General features: G+C 44.4%; 1 protein-coding gene across 7 annotated transcripts in view; it reads left to right on the plus strand.

Annotated features, from left to right (window-relative positions):
• Positions 1 to 1,089: 1,089 nt before the first annotated feature.
• phldb1a (pleckstrin homology-like domain, family B, member 1a) overlaps positions 1,090 to 25,317 on the plus strand; it is a 69,856-nt gene continuing 45,628 nt past the window's right edge. For 2 of the 7 annotated variants that reach the window (XM_014195797.3, XM_045716827.2), the window contains exons 1-4: positions 7,548 to 7,737; positions 15,772 to 15,882; positions 17,142 to 17,265; positions 18,980 to 19,150. In XM_014195797.3, coding sequence (XP_014051272.1) covers positions 7,735 to 7,737; positions 15,772 to 15,882; positions 17,142 to 17,265; positions 18,980 to 19,150 — 409 coding nt within the window. In that variant the 5' untranslated portion in view covers positions 7,548 to 7,734. Of the gene's footprint in view, positions 1,308 to 7,547; positions 7,738 to 15,771; positions 15,883 to 17,141; positions 17,266 to 18,979; positions 19,151 to 20,320; positions 20,925 to 25,317 lie in introns of those variants that run through there. The other 5 variants (XM_045716823.2, XM_045716833.2, XM_045716826.2 and 2 more) reach the window with 5 other exon arrangements.

Genomic DNA, 25,317 nt, shown 5'->3' on the forward strand with positions numbered 1-25,317 from the left:
CAGATTTAGTAATGTACATTACAGTAATGTACACTCCACGCACATTACAGACATAGGAGGGCGAAAGGCCCATAACCCAGTAGAAGGGGTAGAGGGTGGGAATGTTTGTGTTTTATTTGTAGCAAAACCAGCATGACGCACCAAAGAACTGAACCAAACCCAGGACAGCAGGAACCAATTACGGCGTCCTAGCCAACGTGTCCAAGAGAAACAGGAGTCTGCAATTTCCATCTATGAGGGGGAAAATGTGAAAATATCCACTGGCTGCGTTAACTATTATTTCCGTACTGTCGTTCTCTCCAAGGCTGTCTAAGAGCACACCGTTTCTCATTCACATATGTCATAAAGTTATTTTGTTAACCTTTCCAAAATTGTTTTCATACTCTTTGGGGTTATTCTGGTTGTGTTGTGGTTATGGTTTAGTCTCAGGAGCCGCCTGTTCTCGCGACCTTACATTAATGGTTCACAACACGGATATCGAACCATTAATGTAAGCTCGCGGAATCAGGCGGCTCGCGAAGCTAGTTATGGTTGGTGTGTTTGTAAATGTGTTCCTTTCCCGATATTACCATATACCTTCCTTCCTAAATTGGATATTACAAAGAGGGATGGAGAACTCTCCTCACAGAAGGAGAGAGAATCTGTCAAACAGCTCAAATTAACCCTGATTATGGCAAACAAGAGGTGCACATTGCTATATTGTTATAGTCATTGGGAGAAACCCATGACTATATGACTCTCGAACCCTGTGACGGCACAAATGAAACTGTCTTATCTGAGTTTGTCAATGTGTTGTCATCCTCAGTTAAATGTCTCTCTCTCTCTCTCTCTCTCTCTGGTCCAGGGGTCCGAACAAGTGGGCTACCGCTCAGCTAGAGAATAAATAACAGCCTTGTGTTAGCTCAGAGAGGGAGAGAGAGGAGAAAAGAGAGGGAGAGAGCAAGAAAAGGAGTAGAAAGAAAGGGTGGGTGGATGCAAATGGTAAAAAAAAGAAAAGAGGGGGAGGGAGGGAGGGAAAGAGAGTGGTTGTAAGAAAAGGGAGGGATAGAGGGTGGGAGCATGGAGGGAGAGATATGTAAAGAGGCTGGCTGTCTCTTTCCCATCCTCCGTCTGTCAGTCTGTACAATGTGTTAATCTCTGACCAATCTCTGACCACAGCATAACAAAAACAATCAGGATACATCTTCCTAAGGATATCACCAACTAGGACATTTCTCTTCTCTCTCATGCAATGTTGAAATCATGCCTTGTCTCTGAAAAGTATTGGATTTGACCGTTTCTGTGACCAAAATCTCTTCTGAGACCAGGTAACTATATTTTTATTCTATTTGCTGTGTTTGTGTAAGGAAGTATTAAATGTACACTGAATGTACAGAACATTAGGAACACCTTCCTAATATTGAGTTGCACCCCCTTTTGCCCTCAGGACAGCCTCCATTCGTTAGGGCATGGACTTTTCAAGGTGTCGAAAGCATTCCACAGGGATGCTGGCCCATGTTGACTCCAATGCTTCCCACAGTTGTGTCAAGTTGGCTGGATATCCTTTGGGTGGTAGACCATTCTTGATAGACACGGCAAACTGTCAAGCGTGAAAAACCCAGCAGCGTTGCAGTTCTTGACACACTCAAACTGATGCGCCTGCACCTAATACCTGTTCAAAGGCACTTGCATCTGTTCAAAGGCACTTGCATCTTTTGTCTTGCCCATTCACCCTCTGAATGGCACACACACAATCCATATCACAATTGTCTCAATCCTTATTTAACCTGTCACCTCCCCTTCATCTACACTGATTGAAGTGGATTTAACAGGTGACACCAATAAGGGATCATAGGTTTCACCTGGTCAGTCTATGTAATAGAAAGAACAGGTGTCCTAATGTTTTGTACACTCAGTGTATATGTGACACACAGTGCAACCTGTCTTTCAGTGCTTGTAAGCATCAAAAGGGTATTTTTCCCCTTGGTTTGCTGTCCTACAGCAGAATGAGTTTATGAAAGACTGCACACTGCATTTCATTTCTCTCAGAGTGAGATTGAGGAAATATGTAAAGAGGGAAAGTGTCATGGGAAATGGAAAAACTTAGGAGAGAAATGTCATATTTACTCATCACTGGATACAAGTAGTAGCCTATCCATGATCATGCATACTTTTGGTCACAGTCACACAGAATAAGGGGTAGAAATGGAGGTACTAGACAGCACACCATACTAATATTGCAGTGTGTAATGCAGAGGGAGCAGAGCTGGGATAGAGTGGTGGCTTTGTCTTACCTCAAGCAGAAGGATAATGGATCTATTGTACCAGTGTGTGTCAGGGGTCCTAGTCTCACATGGCCCACTTATTCCTGCACTGTGTGTGTGTGTGCTGACCATCACAGTAGGAGTAGACCACAGAGCTCCACCAATTGAGCTCTCATATTTATAATTGTGGAAGCTCAACCAGGAATGTCTGGTGGCATTGACATTTCTGAAACTCTGAATGCTCAGATCAGATGTACGGTGCGATTATAGTATGAGTGCCATGTTTGTGCTAGTTAAAGTTACACATATGCACTATAATAGCCAAGAAACACAGCTGTTGAACTCCCATGGCCGGATATTGGTGGAGGACTAGAGAGCACAGGTGTGTGTGTGCGTGCCTGCGTGTATGTGTAAGTAAGCCAATGCGATTCTGGGCCAAACCCAGCAGGCTCAGTGAATGGAGGCTTTCATGTGTGGGAGATCAAGCTGCTTCATTGGCACTTCGGTAATTTGCTGCAGCTTTGCATTCTTGAATCAATTGTTTCTCAGACTGCAGTAGAAGATATGAGTGTGTAATGTTATCTTAGTAAAATGCTGAAAAATAAGTACTTGTCTTTCTGAACTGTTGTGCTCCCACCATTGGGACAGAATCACTAATTGTGGATTAGAAGCAGTATGTATTATAAAAAGTTGAAATGTGTGTTTGTTCATTTCTTTGTGTGTGTTCATTAATTCTATCAGAGAGAAACAGAATAAGAGAAGGAGAGATGAGGGCTGGAGTCGCTGTTGGAAACATTACACCTACTTTACCCGGGTGAATGTGATGTGTCTTGTCTTGTGCTCACACCTGTGTTGAAGCCTGGTAGGTATTTATTTTCAGTGCACGTTCAGGTAGAACAATTTATATTGAATTAGTTTCTCCTGGTGTGTGTGCTCATGCATGTGTGTATGAGAGACTTTGAGTAGCCACTCACTTTGCTGGTGTGCTGATTCACAGAGAGCTATTTTGCATGTAGTAGTAGATCATTGAACTTGGGTATAAATTGGTGGAGTGTAAAGACATCTAGCGAGTTCGTAAGATGATGTTGCCTATTCAGTGATGGTACTGGTGTTACGATGGTGAAATTTACAAATACATTTTCACAGATTTTTTTTCCACTTCTCACAACTTCTTGTTTATTCACTGAGTAGAAACTTGCCTGGAGCCTCAGTCTGAAGCTAATTGAATTGAAGCAGCTGGATTGTGGGTTTCAGTGGTGAAGCAGGAGAACTGTGGTCATCTGAATGTGCTCCAGTTTAGGTGGAAATACCTTCTCCTCTAGGCCAAGTCTGTCTCCGTTTAGTACTCACTAAGTCACTGCTCACCGCTGTCTAGAAATACAACAAGGTGTGCAATCCTTATGGTAGCTGCCATGCCGCACGTGTTGGGTTGGGAATATAAAATACACTGAGTATACAAAACATTAGGAACACACCCTCTTTCCATGACAGACTGATCAGGTGAATCCAGGTGAATGATCCCTTATTGTTGTCACTTGTTAAATCCACTTCAAACAGTGTAGATGAAGGGGAGGAGACAAGTTAAAGAAGGATTTTAAGTCTTGAGACAATTGAGAAATGGACTGTGTATGTGTGTCATACAGAGGGTGAATGGGCAACTCAATATTAGGAAGGTGTTCCTAGTGTTTGGTACACTCAGTGTACAGCATACTTTTTTATTGATTCTAAATTGTATTCTTTTCATTGTTTCTCAATGGCTCTCTGAAGACAGCTGAGTTAATGTTCATGAATGTGTTCCCTGTTTACGCTTGATCCAACCACAACTCCCATCCCACCTGTGTGGGACCCCTACCTTCCAGACTCAGTGCAAGTGTGCAGGCTTAAGTGCTTTAATGCAGACTCTATTCACAGTATGCCTGAATGGATAATCATAATCTCCACAGTGAAAAGAGCTCTCACTGCCAAAGGAAAGTGACTGGAATATGTGGAGCCCTCTGAATCGGTGGATAGGAACAGCGAAGCGTGACAACATAATACACAACGGAACATTTGGAACCCAAAAATGTGCAACAGTAGAATAATGTGTTCCCAATGTTCTACCATCCCATTTCCCCCTGTCCAAGCCTTCCTTTGAACAAACACACATTCCATCATGCTCCATTGCCAGGGAGGCAACCGGCCTTCTCACATACTTGCACATAAACATGGACACACACACACACACACACACACACACACACACACACACACACACACACACACACACACACACACACACACACACACTGGCCGAGGAGAACATGTTGTGTTGCCAGAGAAAGACTGACTCATCCCCAGTATAAGTGTAGCTTCCAGACCTGAGGCTATGAGGCTATGGTATTCAGACACACTGGCACACCATGCAGCGGGCCAACCATGCTTTTTCACTGAAGCAGACCTGGGTTCAAATACTATTTGAAATCGTTCAAATACTTTGAGCGTTTGCTCTAGCGGGTCTGGAGTGCCTGCAGATGGTCTAGGTTTACAGTTTTGGATCTCTTGTTTTGGTCAACTAAGTCAGGCAAGCTCGAACAAGTATTGGAAATTGTTTCAAATGGTGTTTGAACCCAGGTCTGAACTGAGGAGAAGTGTGGTCACGCGAGGACATGCTATCCTCTACTGATAATGTGCCCCAGACCCAGACTTTATGGTGAGCATTTGTGGTGGGAAAAGCTGGAATCTCAGAGACTGATCTTATACCCAACACTTTGAATTAAGATCCAGAGGTCTCCAAGGAGTCAGTAATAATAGATTGGAATTTTTGATTGGTAACTTTGAATTTTAACATATAGGGTCGGACTACCGCATTTGGGACTCAGCTAATTTACTGCATTTCAACAAATTTTGCAATGAGGAGGGGGAGAACAATTTGCAGTTTTACAGTCTTATTTTGTCATGAGGCTAAAATAACATTTTGCAGTTTAAAAGATAATTTCCTACTATTCTACACATACCATGAGACTGAGAGAAAAATGTGCAGTTTCAAGGCTAATTTCCTGCAATTCTACACATTTTGCTATCATATGCTGTCTGGGGTAGGGCTGTGACGATTATGGAATTTTGGGTAACGATTAATTGTCATGCAAAAGGACACGGTTATTGTCATATTTTACATTTTTGTTGAAAAACATTAAGATTGTAATGCATCATAACGCATCTTTTGAAAATTAGCTATGACATACCTAATGAATACAACACTGCTTTGGTGACACCCCTGTCTCCAAAACAAATGGTTTTGAACACTTGGAACTTTTGGAAATGAAACCTTTCTTCCCGACCGTGCCGTTCTGCTCTTAAAATGATTACCAATTTACCCTCTTCCTGGCTATTGGGTAAACTACTGTATATCTACTTGAATATAACATTGAATCCCCCCTTCTCCTAAAATGAATGTATTAAGATGATTATGTAGATTTTTGGGGGGGTTCACGGTTATTGTCCATAATTGCTTGTTAAATTATTTTACAATCTCCCGAGTAGCGCAGCGGTCTAAGGCACTGCATCGTAGTGCTAGAGGCGTCACTACAGATTCGGATTCGATCCCGTATCGCAGCTGGCCGCGACCGGGAGACCCATGAGGAGGCGCACAATTGGCCCAGCATCGTGCGGGTTAGGGGAGGATTTGGCAGTCTGGGATTCCCTTGTCCCTTCGCTCTCTAGCGACTCCTTGTGGCGGCCGGGCGTGTGCATGCTGACTTCGGTCACCAGCTGTACGGTGTTTCCAACGACACATTGGTGCGGCTGGTTTTCGGTTTAAGCAAGCAGTGTGTCAAGAAGTAGTGGGGCTTGGCGGGGTTGTGTTCCAGAGGATGCATGGCTCCCAACCTTCACCTCTCCCGAGTCCGTACGGGAGTTGCAGCGATGGGACAAGACTGTAACTACCAATTTGGATATCACGAAATTGGGGAGAAAAAGGGTTTAAAAGTACCAAACAAATAAAATGTAATAAAAATATTATTATTTTACAATAATTGTGCTAGTCCTAATCTGAGGGCCCGGGTCTCATGCACTGTATGCCCGTTCGGTAATCTGGCCCTGATAACATGTTGTCTTTGAATTTCTCTTTTGGGACTTTGAACCTTTTATGAAAGTTCCGTATCAAATGAACATTGTAGGAGTACTACAGTACTTATATCCGTCTCTATCTCTAAGGCCGTCCCCTTTAATTGCTAAGCTGAACTCTCACTATTTAACATACTAAACATATCTATTAAACTCCCCATAATGTTCCTTGCGGACTGAAGGTGGATGTTTAGTGAAAGGCTTCTCGAGGTCCAGCTGGAGCATCCACTTCACCATTCCCAAGAGACCTCCACGTCCCTGGGTTGGCTCACAGGAAACAGCCCTGCTCTTTAGGCCGGATCCTGGAGGAATCCATTCCATCTGGTTACTTGGTTGTCTGCCTTTATTTATTATTATTATTATTTTTTTTAAATGATCCATCATCTGCTCTCCATTTGTTACATCACTCCTTTGGGCTTGACCATGGGAACAGACATGAGAGATCAGAGATAGTAGATTCTCTCTCTCTCTCAGCCAGATAGTTGCTGAGGGACATCACAACAACAGGCTCATAAATTCTCTCACATCTTATGGAAAGATAGTTATATCTCTATATGTCATTATCAATGCTACAATGATCATCTATGTCATATAAAACAATTCCCAAATGGTCCTGAAAATTCCCACATTTCCAGTTTGGAAACCCCCCCTTTGTTTGCCAACAATACAGAGACCAACAGCAGGAAGCTGCCTGGTGGAATTCCACTTATGACTCAAGGTCTTTTCCCTCTTTTCTGTCTCCTCCTCTTCCTGCGCCTACGCTACAACTCCACGTATTTCCACTGTGGGTCCCCGACCTCCTGTGACTGTCAATGTCTGCTTTTATAAATCACTGGAAACACTGAGTGTTCAGTGTTATTAGTGGTTCGTATCCATAGCAAAGCAGAGTTGGGCTGTTGGGCTGTCCAGCTGGGCTCATCTGTCCTGCCTCAACTCCCCCCGATCAATGGTAGGACTGTCTGTGGATGAGGAACAGATTGGATTAGGTCAAGTTCCCTCTCTCTCTCTCTCCCTCAGACTTGACCTCATGGCTATTTGTTCTGTGTGTGTTTAGACCACAGACGTTGGTGCTGAACTTTAAGTTACACCCGAGGGTTACTCAGGGTGTCTGAGTAGGAAGTTCAGGGAAGTCCTGGGAGGTACAACCTTTGACCTGATGGCATATCTACTTCGGAGAACACCTCTGATGTTGTTGCCCCCCAGTCTTTAATGACGAGGGTGTAACGTTGCACCCTGGGGCCCCCTAGAGCTCAGCTTAGTGAGTGACTGAAGTGAACGGGAGGTTAGACGTAAACAACCATGTGTCTGCTTCGCTGCTGCAACTGCCCTGTGGAATATATTACAGAAATTACAAGAACTTTACTGAAACTTGGATTCCCTATGAGTGGAGATGGTGAGTGATTGACTGCTATACCCGCTGAAGTTTTTAACATGTTAACAGTATTGACCTTTTATACATCAGGGGATCATTGATAAAACTCAGAAGTCAATTCATTTAAATCCTGTACATTTTCTATTACAGTACCACTCTATACATGTGCTTTTTAGATGTACAGTATCCACGTTTTTCTCTGTTTTCCAATGTCCCCTTGTCTCTCTCTTTCTTAATTTAATTTCACTTTACTGTGAAAGGGGAGCAGGGATCAGCCCAGAGCAGAGCCCAGACTGTGTGGCTGGCTAGGTCTATTTCTAGCAGCCCATGGCAACCCTACAGGGCATAATTGCCCCCGTAATCACACGTTACAGAGGAAGGCCCAGCATTTACAAGCATGAGACATCTCTCCCACATGGGTGTGTGCACTGTATGAGATCAGAGTGGCCTGTGCTGTGTAGGAGTGTGTGTGTGTGTGTGTGTGTGTGTGTGTGTGTGTGTTTCTGTGTCTGTGTGTATGACACATTACGCTGTCCAGTGCTCCCTGTCCCTCTGTGTCTGAGTTCTTCAGTCCATTCCTCTGTGTGGATGAGTCTGTTGACTACTGTTGCTGTGTTGTGTGCTGGGTGGTAAGACAGGGTTAAGGAGCCAGTGGCCAGAGCCAGTGGTGAACAGGACAGGAGGATACTCTGTTCTCCATGCCATCGGCTCTCTGAGAATCTAACACTGGAGAGGATTGTCAGAGATGCCCATGTGGCACTACCCAGCTGCCTGGGCTGATATGACATCACAGAGAGACCGAGGGAGACACAGTGGGAGAAAAATGCTTTTAGCCTATTTTGCTTAATTACTCTAAAGTTCTAAGGACAAGATTATAAGGGGGAAATAATTCCTGAAATTCACACTAGCTCTGTCTTTGCTTGCTTGAGCGAGCAAAGCTTCACATTCCAGCAATCTCCCTGATAAAATGCAGAACATGCATGAGAGGGGAGAGAAAGGGACAGAGGCTTTAGAAAAGTTGTTGTCCTCAGATAGCGTTTTTGAGGCGGAAGGAGAGAAGGCGTTTTAAGGTGTGTTCCTTATCTACTCTTTAGCCATAGAAACCATAAAACTGCCAGATAACCAGAACAAAGTAATCATCACTTATTGTTGGCTTTAGGAGTTGTTCCCCACAATGTGGATCTGTCTCTGTCTGTTAGTAGTTTACTGCGTTCGTATGTTAGTCTCACGTGATATCTCAGACAGCATTGGCACGATTTTGACTAAACTTCGGTGAATGATGCGTCTAGGATAGAGATCCGCATTTACAAAATTACACTGATTGATTGGCTAGATGGTGGCGCTATATAACATGATTGAAAATGCTACATTTGAAAGGTCACACCCCTCACCCCATTTAACCTAAAGTCATGAAATGCGGTACATAGGCCCCTCTCCTCACATGGAACAGATTTGCCTCTTAACACAATATTTTACAGACTAGAATCTAAAACATGGCTGCTATTGACCAATAAACATTTACGTGGGCAAGGTCTGGCACATAATTGCATATACATCAGTCAATGATATTGGTATTGTAACAAAATTTGGTACACATCTTGCAAAAAGACTCAATATTTGCAAGAACATTCATATTGATCACACGGTGGTGCTATAACAGGCACATGTTTATATCTCTTGATCTGTTTGATTGAGTGATGAAATTTGGCACACATGCTCAGGGAAATGAATCTAGCTCACCCAGGTGATATCTCAGACACCACTAACCCAATTTTGATGAAACATGGGTGAATGATACATCTTGCCATAGAGATCTGTCATTTACAAAATTATACTGGTTGGCCCAAGGGCGCTGCATCCATTCGTGCGGGACAACATGTTTACTGTTGCCTTGTTTAACTTTAGCATAGGATATGGTTTAGGTTTCTAAAACAACATCCTAGATGGATGAAGTAGGTGGTAATGGAGGGTTATGCTAAATGTTTGTCTGCTTCCGTTTGTGGTTGAGACAGCTCACTGGATATGTTTGCAATGGGACACAATTACTTAAATTCAAGTGTAGAGACTAGAGAGGACTAGAGAGACAGATGAGCAGGTGGAGTCTACATAGCAGTCCACACAGTCAAAGCTGTGACATAGAGCATATTATGTGTATGGTAGACTGGTAGCCATAAAAGGTTCAGAGTTAAGAAAGGTGTGCGCAACATCAGCTATCAACTGATCATATCAACTGTCTTTCTGTAGATACAGTAGTTCCCTTTCAGTCAGTACTCTCGGTAAAACACAATTATGGGGAGTTCTACTCTCGCAACTTAGACTGAAGAGCTAAAATCATGCGTGACAATGCCAATGAAATCCACAACTTGCTGAAAGTCCCGCCTTCCACAGGTGCTAAGCCCGAGATTTGGATTAATTCCATCAATTCTTCACCTCGATATGAGCAGGAATGATTCACGCTACTAAAAACAAACATTTTGTGAGACTATCTGACTTTGCATCAACTAAACTGTCCCTTTGTGGAAGCGCGTGCTCACCCCCTGGACATTGTGTGCTGGAGTTTGTATTTGTTCTCTTAGTTTCCTAACCACAAACAAATGTGTTCTTTTTTGGATTGTTTGGCCTGGCAGTAGCAATGAGTAAGATGGCTAACGCGACTGAAACGATGAAGGCTAACAAGCGACCATGCCCAAATGAATAAAAAGATACTCAAGTGTGTTCTCTTGTATGTCTCGGCTCGGTGCGTGCTCTGGCTGCTCTCGCTTGAATCAGTTTGTGTGAGAGACTAGGAGATGGTGCCAGTAACAGTGGCTTGTCCGCAGCTGGCACTGTTCCCCTAGTCCACGGCTCAGGTTCTCTTGACAACCGTGTAGCATTCTTGAGAGGGCTATGCAGTAGGTGCCCTCGCTCAACCCAGCTCCTGTGCATTCTGTCTCCGGTTGCGGGAGACTACTCTAAGAGTGAGGGGGCGGCCAGGTTCAGTGGGTACCCACCCACAACCTGTGCCTGCCTTGGTCAAGCACCGCTTGCCTCTCTTCCCAGACTTATTGATGAAGGGTCCGGTCCCACATTCATGATCCGGTCATACGTAGACTTTCGAGACCTGGTTAGCTAAGCTAGCACTGTTATGCTCTTTGAGACTGCGGTCAATGAACCTAGGTAGCCTAGCTTAGACTAAAAAGTCTACTGGCTTATGTTGGCTAGCATGCATGACTAACTAACTTTCCCCCGATGTTATGGCAACCCCATTCCTATTTCCAAATCCTGGAGTTGGAGGGAGTGGAGGAAGCGGGGCTTGCGTGCACCTCAGATGAGGAAGCAGCCACCGAGTGAACATCCGGAGTGAGGGGCACGGGCCTGAGCACGGGTCTGAGCGACCGGTGCGCCCCTCCACAAAAACATTACTGTGACAACAGTGCCCCCACATTTGGTTAGGGCCAAACAGGGTACTACATCAGCCATTACTGGAGCCCTGTATGCTTGTAAGGGGGACGGGCTTTATGCAGGCTATACAGTCTCATGGAAGCACAACGTACTGTATGTTGGAAGCTTGTCCAATTTTAATGCCCCCCTTTGTTACCCCGTGTTCCATGGTGTTTACAGGGTCCAAGGGGTATATCAATCTCCCCAGGGTGAGAGTAATAAGTTGGGCAAATCGTTCTCTATCCACAAGGAGGTACCCCTCCCCAATAGTTGGGTCATTACTGGGATTCATTGCTGATTCGTGCCTGTAGCTCATTAGTCCCTATGTGGTGTCTAGTGATACATGTAATGGGCTCTATAGGCAATTGGCTGTTGGTAGCGGAGTCGAGGGAACGAGCAGGTTGGACATGACCATACTATTATACAACACACAGTCTCTGTAGTTCATATGAACTCCGTAATGAGCTGCCTATCTCCAGCTCAATACTTGTAATTCCTGGGAATTAGATTAAATTACAAATCTCCCCTATCTGTTACCACAGAAGCTGTCTGTCCCATTCCCAGCTAGGTTACTAGGCGCTTTGTCGCCAGTACCTATGACTGGTCAGTAGGGTATCCTCCATGATAATGGAATTGTATGTGTGTGGTTCAGCGCAGGGTGCCATCCGGTTACCAGAACATATCTTACCGCCTAAACCGTGTGAGGCTCATTGGCACTGCCAATCGGATTACATCACTGATCGTCGGAGCTCTTGTACCCAGAGTGGGCCGGGGCTTTAGGCAAACCTCGGCACATAAACAAAACATTTTCAACCCCAAGTTCCACAGTGTTCACGGGTGTCAAAAGGGTTGTGAGTTCAATGAAAGGTGTCCCTTCTCCACATTCAGACAGACGGTTGTCAAGAGTGGTGGAAATTGAAAAAAGAATCATTCTCTCCCTGTCCACAAGGTGGCATCTGCCCCTTCAGATGGCACTTCACGCGAGGCTCACTGTCTGCCACGACCAAAGGCATGCATGCACGGTGTCGCACTGGATCATGGAACAGGGACGTTGGGGTCCAGCTACAATTTGTTGTGCGTCATCACTTTGACTGTTTCCAAGTCCTCAGCGCCCATTTTGGGGAAGGAAATATCCTCCCTTCTCCAGAAGCAGGCAATCAGAGTTGTTCCTATGTCGGAGATCCAGGATGGCTGGTATAGTAGGTATTTTCTGGTTCTGAAAAGGGGCTTTGTGTCCCATTCTAGACCTACGAGCCTTCAATAGGCACCTCAGAGTCGACAAATTCAGACTGCTCACAAGCCACCAGCTAATACAGTCGATTGCTACATCCATGCTACTGTCCCGTATTCAGTCTCTAGGCTTTATAAGAAAACAGAAAAAGAGCTGTCTGACTCAATCTCAGCGCATTCTGCTTCTGAGTCTTGAGCTAGACTCACTTGCTTATCACTCTTTTCTATCCTCACATAGGGTGTCTAAGCAGAGCCCAGACACATTTCGCCTGGGTCATAGTGCGTTTTCACCAGTTTCCTGCGCCTACTGGGGATGAAGGCTTCTGTGATAGAAGTTGTTCCCCTGGGGATATTGTTGATGCAGCCTTTCCAGCACTGAGGGCTAGCCACTCACCTGGACGCATCTCACAACTTTAACTGGTCGCTTCAGGTGTCCCTGTCAGGCCTTGGCCCAGTGGTGGTGTGCGGTATGAAGGCAACTAGATTTGGGGGGGGGGGGGTTATGGACAGTGGTGCGGAACTTACTGCATGTCAATAACCTGGAGCTCCTAACGGTGTATATGGCGCTCAGGCGCTCCCTCGTGCTTTTGTCGGGCCAGCTTGTGCTGGTCAGAACCGACAGTATGTCAGTGGTGGCGTACATCAACCAACAGGAAGAGACTAGGTCTCTCTCCCTCCTTACCTTGGCTCGCTCCCTATTGCTGGGGAGCAGTGCACACATGCTCTCGCTTCAGGCGACGCATGTTCCCGGTTGCGTCAACTCGGGTGTGGATCTACTAACCAACTTATAGTTGATTTATGTGTCTCCCCGTTGGCCCAAGCAGCCTTGTTTCGCTGAGATCATTCGCCTGTTGGGCTTGGTCCCGATGCAACTCCTTTTGCGTAGGGACCTGTTGTCCCAGGAGCACGGGCAGCTTTGGCACGCAAAGCCAGAGAGTTGGTTCCTGTTGGTCTGGCCCCTGAGAAGGCCAGTCTGATGGCTAGAGGTTTACCTCTGAACATTATTGCTACTATTCAGTCCGTCTCTGGCGACTCTTAAGGTGGCGTTGCTTCCGAATGCGGCCTTCGCCCCGAAAGGTCTTTAGCATTGAGCTATTCCCTTTGAGCCTTCTCCTTTTGCTTCTGAAGAGCAACATAGGCTGCATGCCCTGTATCCAATACGAGCTTTACATAAGTACATTGAGCAGACCCAAGATATTCGCTTATGTGACCAGCTTTTTGTCTGTTTTGTTTATCCAGCTTGCGGCAGGGCGCTCTCTTTAGTTTTGTTTTTTCTTCAGTTTTTCAGTCGAAGTGGGCGACAGTGTGACTCCCCATAGTTGTGTTGTACCTTGTTTCCTTCCTTCAGGGAACAATATTTATGACTATTTACATTTTGTTTGGGCTCAGATCAACTCAGAGGTATGGAATGTTGATGAGACTAAAAGTGAGTGAGTGAATGGTTGGAGGATTCTTCAGCTAGAGCAGACCAGACAGACATGACTCTTCAGAGTTGTCTATTGTTTGTATTTATGTGTCTACAACGTCTATGGTTTGTGTATACTGTAGTAGACATGTCTGATCCTCAGAGGCTTTTCCTCTTCACTGAGGTGAGAACATGTCCACAGCTGGGCCTAATCTACAGTATCTGTGTGTGTGTGTGTCTGTGTGTTGTGCGAGGCTGAGTCAAAGACAGTGATTCATGGTGAGGGGAAGCAGCCAGGGTAAATATATCATTTTTTACATTTACATTTTAGTCATTTAGCAGACGCTCTTATCCAGTGACTTACAGTTAGTGCATTCATCTTAAGATAGCTAGGTTGGACAACCACATATCACAGGCATCACAAAGTACATTTTTCCTCAATAACGTAGATATCAGTAGTCAGAGCTAGAAGGGGGGGTGGGGGGTGGGGGTCAAGTGCTGCATGTGCTGGGGTGCCAGGACAGAGAAGAGCTTGGACTGGGCTGACCGAGCGCTACCCTCTCGTTGGGGTGGGAGGGCCAAGAGACCTAAGGTGGCAGAACGGAGTGCTCGGGTTGGGGTGTAGGGTTTGAGCATAGCCTGAAGGCAGGTAGGGGCAATTCCTCTTGCTGTTCCTTAGGTAAGCACCATGGTCTTGTAGTGGATGCGCGCTTAGACTGGAAGCCAGTGGAGTGTGTGGAGGAGCGGGGTGACATGAGAAAACTGGGGAAGGTTGAAAACCTGGCGGGCTGCTGCATTCTTACCTAAGATACACACACATCTTCATTGTGTGGGTGAGTTGAAATGACCAGTGGTGGAAAAAGCACCCAATTATCATACTTGAGTAAAATATACCTTAATTAATAGAAAGTTACTCAAGTAAAAGTGAAAATCATCCAGTAAATACTACATGAGTAAAAGTCTAAAAGTATTTGATTTTACATATACTTAAGTATCAAAAGTAAAAGTAATGTAATTGCTAAAATATACTTACGTATCAAAAGTAAAAGTGTAAGTAATTTACTATTCCTTATATTAAGCAAAGCATTTTCTTGTTTTCATAATGTACGGATAGCCAGGGCACACTCCAACACTCAGACATTTACGAAAGGTGCATATGTGTTCAGTGAGTTCGCCAGGCCAGAGGCAGTAGGCATGACCACGTGTTCTCTTGATAAATGTGTGAATTTGACAATTTTCCTGTCCTGCTGAAATGACCTTTCGCCATATGCCTGATATTTGTATTTATTAAGGATCCCCATTAGTTGCTGCCAAAGCAGCAACTACTCTTCCTGGGGTCCAGCAAAATTAAGGCAGTTTATACAATTTGAAAACATTACAATACATTCACAGATTTCACAACACAATGTGTGTCCTCAGGCCCCTACTACACCACTACCACATATCTACAGTACTAAATCCATGTGTATGTATAGCGCGTATGGTATCATGTGTGTGTGCCATATGGCACCCTGTTCCCTTTATAGTGCACTACTTTTGACCAGAGCACTATAAAGGGAATAGGGTGCCATTTTGGATGGCGATAGCGTAGTATTCTACTGTTGTCCACGTAGGCAACGTTCATTAATATTGAACATCAAAAAAGATGACGGCATATTTCCTATGTTAACAAATGATCAGCTGGACAAATATATACAGCTTCTGTCTCATGGTCAGGAGATGGCGATAGAGTCTATAGGATCCATTCATGTCACTTAATAGACAGCCTACAAAGCTACAAATCAATGAGATTACTATATATTTTAGGATCTTAATTTCTCTAGTTGAGCTGTTATCTGGGACAGCAGGGATCTCTAAGGAGAGCAGTGTTTCTATATTGAGTATGTCGTGTGTGTGTGTGTGTGTGTGTGTGTGTGTATGTGTATGTGTATGTGGATGTATATGTGTGTTACTGCAGGATGTCTTCATGTGTGTCCTCTTTCCTGTGTGTGTTCCGACAGGATCTTCATGTGCCAGTAGGTGTGATTGACAATCCAGACGACATGGACAGCCTGAAAAGGAACGTATTGGAGCATAATGGACGACAGACTCACCAACACCAGGTCTTACAGGTGAGTCGTGTGTGTGTGTGTGTTTTTGTGTGTGCGCACGTGCCTTACAGGTGACTCAGGTGCCATGGAAGTGAGTCAGGTGCCATTATTCACATGCAGAAAGCAGTGTTTATTCAACTTAGCTGTCATGAGAGATCAAATGAAAAAGATTGAAGAGTCACTGACCCATAAGGAACAATGTGTAAGGCACAGTAAAGCATAGTTCAGTATGGTAAAGCGTAGTAATGGTCAGAAAACAATAAAACCAGCGCTTACAGCGAAGGTCAGGAGATGGCCAGGGAGGAGAAGGGGCTTAAATAAACTTATGTGACATTATGAATTCTAGGAGAGAAATGTTGATTAACTTTAGACAGAGAGGAGAACCCGAAAGGTCTGGGCTCAAGAGTTGAAATCAGTGGTGACTGAATAAATCCAGGGGGAGCAAATTATGGTATAGCAAAAGCATTTCATCATGTAAAATGTAACAAGTAAAGCTTCTAAAATTGCTTTATCAAGTACTTACAATAAAAGTAGTAGTGTCTGTGTAATTTACACACGCACGCACAGGAAATACTTATCTAGCTTGTTAAACTGCAGGTGAAAGGCTGAAACAGTGCCTTCTGGCATATTGGCTGCTTGATCTGGGCAACACTAGTTTTATCTTCATACCTTCTTCAAAGAGCAGGGAAAATTGGAACTATTTAAAGACAGACTCCAAAGGCATGATGCCAAGACCTTAATTTAATGAAAGCAGTCCAAAGGTGAGTCATCTAGATGCCATAAAGCTAATCTGTTTACTTTTTATGCCATATTTGACTAGTCCATATTTGACTGACACACATGGACAGTCTTGTGCTTTTGTCTTCAAAGCTAAACAGATTGGTCTCTCCCCGCATTGCCCGGAGGGGGGTGGGTGGGGGGGTGAACCCACTTATCCTGTCTCACTAAAGCCTCTTATTAATCCTGTAAGGGGAGCAGTGGGGAGTGGGCCGTGGGCAGACATAACACAGCTTAGATTGGGCAGACACACACAGACCAGTCTGCCCTATTGTTCCAGTAACGCTTCAAGGAGTAAAGGAGAAGGGGAATCACTGGGACTCTGCTCTCAGGAAGATAGCAATGTGGACATGGGTATGCAATCACTGAAATGCAAAGATAAGGGAGTGCTAGGACTGAGCAATCATAAGTTATGTATCCTCTAAAATAAGTCTCATCTAAAATTAGTCTCATGTCTTAGGTCTCATGCCAGTTTTCTTCTGTCTTGTTTTTGTCATTACCAGAGCACTCCATTGGACCTGATCGAGATGGGCAAGTCACTGAGGTTCCAAGCAGAGCACCCCCACCTGGTCAGTCTGGGTAGTGGCCGTCTCAGCACAGCCATCACTTTGTTACCCCTGCAAGAAGGTAAGCACTTCTGCATCTCAGAAACATTAAAAGGGGTCTTCTATTCAATGCTTTGTTTATGCAGACTGGTCTTGAAAAAAGGCCTTGTGCTGAAACCTTGAAAAAATATTGATAAATAGAGAGAACTCCTAAATGGTTTCCAGTTACACCAAGAAATATTATGACCATAAGTGACAAAAGGTCCATTACAGGAAATGAGCTATTAAAATGTCTATTAAAACTATTACACACATCATCCCAGACTGGTTTCCTAGAAGCATTCGAGTCTTTCCATAAGACGCTGATTGAGAATGATACCGGACATTCTTACACAGTAATGACCAAAGCTAGTACTTCTGAAGAGAAAAATCCCTAACTGATTTATTTATGGCAATATCCATCCATCCATGCACTCACTTATTCCCTGGCATAGAGCCAGCTGGTGGATGATATCATAGGCATCGGGGAGGAGGAAGAGGAGGGAGGGAGGGATGAAATGAAAGTGCAGTGCTGTAGTTGAACAGTGGAGCCAGTGTATTCAGAGCCCTGCCATATCTAATCATCCTAAGAATGACAACTAGAGGACTTTGTGATATGGAGGGGATGGAGAAGCTGAAACAGGGATTCATTCTAAAGGTTTGAGATACACCATAAAACACTGGGAGGGAAAAATAGGACCATGGCCTGACCTTGTTTTCACCCCCTTAAAAAACCCCAGTTGAAGCACACTCTCTCTCTCTCTCTCTCTCTCTCTCTCTCTCTCTCTCTCTCTCTCTCTCTCTCTCTCTCTCTCTCTCTCTCTCTCTCTCTCTCCTCTCTCTCTCTCTCTACACACACTCCCCCTCTGCCCTCTCACCCTCAGCATTGTAACTCTGCCAGTGCCACTGTGTTAGTTCCTCTAATGTCTTATTATTCCTTTATCCACATCTGTCCGTCTGGAGGGCCCAGACGCCAGAACAAAAGGAGCAGTGCTGGGAGGCTGGAAGGAGGTGAAGTGGAATAGCCCACTGGACATGGAAATAGTGAATAGGAATCTAAGGCAGCCTGCTGGGGTATTCTCAGTGGTGTCTCTCCCCTATGTTCCAGGGCTATTTTAACAGTGTGGTGAGGCCAGGGGAAAGGCAAGGGGCTTGATAGATGAAGAGAGGGAGGGGGCTTTTGCGGTAAAGTGTTTCACCCCTCTTGGGCTGGTGGAGTAATGTGCTCCACTCCTTGTTTCTTGTCTCTCATCCCTACAGACAGACAGACAGACAGACAGACATGTAATGTAATGTAATGTAATGTAATGTAACTTATCTATTTGAAAATCAAGGTCCTGGAAGTATTCAAAATAGGAAGACAGTGGTTATTCTAATACATTCCCTCTAACCACCATTCGTCTGCCATCTGCCAGTGGTCTGTCTCTATCAGGGCTAGCACCTGCTGTGAGCTTGAATCTACACTCTACAAGTGGTTTGGACCCGTGATGGCCTTGACCCCAGGCTCTATTCCTTTACTGTGACATCAGAGTGATCAGCGTTCCACTGACTGACTGTGGCTTTGAACTACAGTCCAGTCCTTCTAGAAAATAATTTACTACCAAACGTGGGCATGATATAATAAAACAGAAGAAGATAATAAAATTGAATCTAATAGTTTAATATCTCAATGGGATATTCTTTCTGATGATGTCTGATGATGTGTTTAAAGGATTCATGTTGACATGTATATGTAACTCATCACTGTGTTGTTGCAGGGAGGACGACCCTGGGCAGTGGGAACACAGACATCCCTCTGCAGGGTCCAGGCATCACTGATCAACACTGCTATATTGACAATAGGGCCGGCAGTATCACCCTCAACCCCTGTGGGAACCATTGCTCCATGGATGGTCTCCCCGTCTCCAAGCCTGTGCGCCTTTCACAAGGTACTAAACTGTTAAATAACACATTTTTACAATGTTATAAGAGTGATTTTGATTATTATCTGACATTTCATGCCATAGTGTCTTCATATACCTGTACCTGTCTGTAGCCTAATATCTCCAGTTGGTCATCAACATGAAACCAGGTTTCCATTTCACTAAATCACCATGGTCATTAATTGAATACCGAGCTAGCTTTTTTTCCATTAATAAGAAACACAGGCAAGACATAGAGAACCGCCCATGCTTTATGGCTCGTGCATGACCTTGACCTAGATGGAAGGGAAACTTGATTAAACAGGCTGTAATAATTGGTTCACACAGTCAGCCTCTCTCTCTCAATTTTCAATTACATTTCAATGTCAATTTAAAGGACTTTATTGGCATGGGAAACATATGTTTACATTGCCAAAGCAAGTGAAATAGATAATAAACTAAAGTGAAATAAACAATCAAAAATGTACAGTAAACATTACACTCACAAAAGTTCCAAAAAGAATAAAGACATTTCGAATGTCATTATGTCTATATACAAAAGGGAAAATAAATATAGGCTGTATTTACAATGGTGTTTGTTCTTCACCGGTTGCCCTTTTCTTGTGGCAACGGGTCACAAATCTTGCTGCTGTGATGGCACACTGTGGTATTTCACCCAATAGATATGGGAGTTCATCAACCTTTTATTTGTTTACGAATTCTTTGTGGGTCTCTCTCTGCATCTCTATCCTCTCTCTCTGTATCTCCATTATCTCTCTCTTTCCCTCTCTCTCTCTGTATCTCTATCCTCTCTCTCTGTATCTCTCTCTCTCTCTCTCTCTCTCTCTCTCTCTCTCTCTCTCTTTCTCTTTTAAAATCTGAAAACGTTTAAGGGCTGGTTATTCATGAATCATGAATATATTTTCATATAAAATAGCTAAGTGGAGTAGGGATGTATCTTTGAATGTAATCTAACCACCAAATATATACATAGGCCTAACTCTAGTCAACTTTTTCCAACATTATTAGCATGTTATAGCCTTAACACTTAATTATTTGCTGTTATGTAAAGTGCTAGGAATTGGGTGGGCTGCAGCATTGACGAGAGAAGTGGTGAGTAAGAGTAAGGCAACGCAGACTAACAATCAGGTTATAATACAATAGAAAAGTAAAACAAACTCTAATCCTGCCCTGGGTTGTGCATTCCGTTTGCAAAACTCGCAGCTCACTGGGACATGGTCACGTAATAAAACGAGCTCCACGCCCCCCTCCGGCGTTATGCAGACAGGGTTGGGAAGGCAGTTTGACAATAATATCATTTGTGGACTGGACAGCCGGTGTGTGGGACACGGAGCAAACAGACAGCTGTTAGGACGACACTGACAATAAGGCATTGGTACTCCGGATTCAGCGTTGTTGGATAAAGAAACGACGGGAAAGACAAGTAGTCTGTATGTAGAAGAGTGTGGCTGAGTTCTACAATTGTTGTTGTTGCCCTCTATCTGCGTTATTTTTGGAACTTGTATAATTGGCCAGCAAAATGTTATAGATGAAACATATCACAAAATCCTGCTTAGCATAAAGGGTCTTCTAATTCACTTTAATCGGACGCTGGACATCAGCGCTTTTTGTGCTGAAGAAGCAGGACGTCAAGGAGCGCACGGAATTGTATTCATTCTTACAAAGACGCTGCAGACGCACGCGCTACATGCACGTTATAATTACATTTCAAAAGAAAGGCAGCTCTTGCTTTTAAATGACAATTATGCCAGTGAATGTATCAAATTAATTGCAGATACACGTAAGTGCATATACCTATTTGATTATTAGAGCGCAATTCCGCCACTTTTCAACCTCATATTTATTATCTCCATGTATGAAAAAGACGCGTTTATATGATCTGTGGTTAAAAAGATATGAAAGGTCCTAAAAAAAATGCTTCTCTGTGACATCACATTGTAGGATTAAAAGTATGAACAACAGTGATTCTCATAGTGTTTTTAAAATGTTTTCTATGCAACGTAGAAATGCACCGTTTTCACATATGTAGACACTGGTATTGTGCTGGAGATAATTAAAATTAGGTTGAAAAGTGGTGGAATTGCCCTAATGCCTGTTACATTCCTAATTGTGTGAGAGTCATTTTCATAAGGTGTGCTGAGCACCAAGATTGGATATGTTGGGGTGGGCAGTCATTGCTGTGTTGATGAGAAAATACCAATGCTTTATTACACAGACACTGTTTGCAAACAGTTCATGAGCTGTTATTGTAGTGAACAGGTGAGGGGGACAGGGATTATTTAAAATACTCTTTGAAGAGGTAGAGTTTCAGATGTTTTCGGAAGATGGGCAGGGACTCTGCTGTCCTAGCTTCAAGGAGAAGCTGGTCCGGCCGTTTGGGTGCCAGGACAGACAATAGTTTGGACTGGCCAATAGACCAGAGGTGGCAGAATGGGGTGGTCGGGATGGGGTGTAGGGTTTGAGCGTAGCCTGAAGGTAGGGAGGGGCAGTTCCTCTTGCTGCTCCACAGGCAAGTACCATGGTCTTGTAGTGGATGCGAACTTTGACTGGAAGCTAGTGCGGAGGAGCGGAATGACACGGGAGAACTTGGGAAGGTTGAACACCAGGCAGGCTGCAGAGTTCTGGATAAGTTGTAGGGGTTTGATGGCACAAGCGGGGGACTAGCCAATAGTGAGTTGCAGTATTCCAGACAAGTGGGGATGACAAGTGCCTGCATTATGACCTGTGCTGCTTCCTTTGTGAGTTAGGGCCGTACTCTACGAATGTTGTAGTGCATGAACCTACAGAAGCGAGTAACTGCTTTGATGTTTGCAGAGAACGACAGGGTGTTGTCACACCAAGGATCTTTGCACTCTGGGAGGGGGACAGCGTGGAGTTGTCAACCATGATGGAGAAGTCTTGGAGCAGGCAGGCCTTCCCTGGGAGGAAGAGCAGCTCCGTCTTGTTGAGTTTGATGTGGTTGGCAGACATCTAAGATGAGATATCTGCCAGGCACGCAGAGATGTGTGTCACCACCTGGGTGTCAGAAGGGAGGAATGAGAAAAGTAGTTAAGTGTCACCTGCATAGCAATGATAGGAGAGACCATGTAAAGATATGACAGAGCCGAGTGACTTGATGTGTAGAGAGAAGAGGAGAGGGCCTAGAACCGAGCCCTGGGGGACACCAGTAGTGAGAGTACGGAGTGAAGACACAGATCCTCGCCACATCACCTGGTAAGTGGCCTGCCAGGTAGGATGCAATCCAAGAGTGTGCTGAGCCTGAGACGCCCATCTCTGAGAGGGGTAGGATCTGATGGTTCATGGTGTCAAAGGCAGTGGATAGATCTAGGAGGATGAGAACAGAGGAGAGAGCTTTGGCAGTGCGGAGAGCATCCGTGACACAGAGAATAGCAGTCTCGGTTGAGTGACCCATCTTGAAGCCTGACTGTTTAGGGTCAAGAAAATCGTTCTCGGAGATAGTGAGAGAGTTGGTCAGAGACAGCACCCTCAAGGGTTTTGGAAAGAAAAGAAAGAAAGGATACTGGTCTGTAGTTCTTTACGTCAGAGGAGTCGAATGTGGGGTTTTTGAGGAGGGGAGTGACTCGGTCCCTTTTGAAGTCAGAGGGGACGCAGCCAGTGGTCAGGGATGAGTTGAGGGAAGTGAGGAATGAGAGAAGGTCTCGAGATGGTCTGGAGAAGGGAGGAGGGGATGGGGTCGGCAGGCATGTTGTCAAGCATTTTATCAATGTTATATGTCATATTAGTACATTATTATTTACAGTATGTCTTGCATATGTTTTAATCTTGTGTTGTCTATGTGTGTCATTAATTTAATTAAATTGTATTTTAATACAAACCTTGGCTGTCATCTCCTACACGACGCGGTCATCTCTGTGCCTTGACTCGTTCCCTCAGCACATTGGCACATTCGAGGTCGCCGAGTGCACTTGCCTTGGTGCTCTGTAGGGTCCTGGCGACTGCTTCACAGGGCCCGAACAGTGCTTCACTACACAGCTGAGCGCCTGTTTGTGTAGTCACTCGATTTTTGCTCTCGTTTCCCCTTGACACTCTTGTCATCCTTCTGTATGTTGAGTGTGGAGAGGAGAGTACTGCAGACAAACGAGATGGCTTTTGTGCGCATGCACCACCTGGTTGGACACATGCCTAGGATATTGGTCACTACTTCTTCCACACCAAAAAGAGACTTGTACAACTGTTTACGCTTGTGTGATTCCCTTATGATGACTGACAAGCCCTGCACAAAGTTCATTGTGTCAGCCACAAGGCTCACCTTGCACAAAACCTCTTGCAAAATCAGATCCAGTGAATGGTGACTACAGTGCACATACTGCACATGGACCCTGGACAGTCGAGTCTGCACACCTGAAAAACGGTTTGACATGCTTGCTCCATCAAAGCAATATCCCTGGAGCTGTTCCATGGGAATGTTTAACAACGCAAAAAGATGTCCTTCACACACAAGAACAGATTTTCAGCCGTAGAGTCGGGGGCGTTGTAAAACCCCCAAAACTCAGTTTGACACCAGGTTCTGGTCGACGTACTGGAGATTGTTCCATAGTGCACACATCAGTGGTGCCATCATCAGTCAGGCCATAGAAGAGACACTGATACGCGAGACACAATCGCCCTCTGTACGGCATGAGCCAGTTGTTGAATAATCTCATTCTGTATCGTGTCCCACATCCAGTTGTCTCTCCTGAGAACCCATTCCTGTTCCTTTGGTAGACTTTAAATGGGTTCTATCATCAACTTGTAAAGCACACTGTCACGAGTTGTGTCACCCCTGAAAGGAACAACAGCTTCGTTCCTGGCAATGCACTGTCCTGTAACAGCCATATCTGAAACTGCTGAATCCGCTTAAACATTTTCCTCATTGATAACATTTTTCTTCACTGTTTTAATGCATGTGAAGCAAAGCACTCATTCATCTTCCTAAACATAATGCAGCCACTGACATTTTGCCAATCAACCTGGCTTAAAAGCACAGGAGAAGTTTTCTGTTCCAAATTGCCTCCCTGGGGAAGGCAGTCATCCTTCAGCTGGAATGGCTGATTAGCTAGCTTTGCCGGAGTGCAGTAGGCCTAGCATGCTCCTCTGCCTGGGGCCGGGCTAACGTGGAGCTGTGGCAGTTGGTGGAGTTAGCATCTTGCTCCATGGAGGCTATGGTTTTGGTGCCAGTCACGTTACTGGTGGCTTAGCAGCAGACCCAGGGTTTTCATCTGTTAGGGCTGCTGTGATGGCAGTTTTTTTTGGTTGGCTAGTACCAGGATTGAAGAAATCTGAAATTATTTCTGAGATATTTTGATTGACCTTGATCTTGTAAATGCTAACTGCTAGCCTACAGGAAGGAATGAACCGGAAAACTTCAACATCACCGTAGTGCACTGTAGCTTACAGTATAAATATTTGATAAAAAAAATAAAAATTCTCTCCCCTACCCCAAATCCCATTATTATTTATATCAATAATGCAATGGATATTTTTGTAAAAAAGGTTTTGGTGCAACAACACAAATTCTGACACCTCTTCTGCAGGGGGTGCTGCCGTTTTGCCATTTCACTCACAATTTGACGACATCACGACAACTTGCGGGCAGTGGGTTGAGAAAAACAACATAAAAACTGTATAACAAAAAATGTGTATATATATACTGTATACCACCACCTAAAAGGGCACTTGGCAAGTGGGAAGGCAAAGGGACATGTGCTCTGCAGAGGTAGACTCTATCTGTGCATGTGCGTGGGAGTGAACTATTTTAAGGGTGAAATTTAACAATATACTTTAGGCAACTCACCTGTTGTTCATCTCTCTCTCTCTGCCTGCTATTCCACTGGCTTGTTCCTAGAATTTATGTGCTGTTCTTGTTACCGTTAAAACATCTCCCCTTGACCCTTTCACCGTGGATCTGGACCACCACGTGCTGTCACCCTAGCTCCCTCCCTTCACACCTGCCCTAGAATGGAACGTGGTTCACATTCCACTGTTGTTGTGTCAATACAGTAGATTGTCACTGGTGCTAAGGAACATTTTGACCGGGATCCTCTGACCAATCAAATGTTGGCTAACAAATATTTATTGTGCCATATTGTATTTTCAGGTATTTTTCTTTATTTTCAGTTCATTTGTAAATCTAAGATCAGTGTAACAGGGAATCCTAACCATTCAACCAATAC

This window comes from Salmo salar, chromosome 04 (assembly GCF_965601325.2).
Source record: "Salmo salar chromosome 04, fSalSal1, whole genome shotgun sequence".
Taxonomy (NCBI): domain Eukaryota; kingdom Metazoa; phylum Chordata; class Actinopteri; order Salmoniformes; family Salmonidae; genus Salmo; species Salmo salar.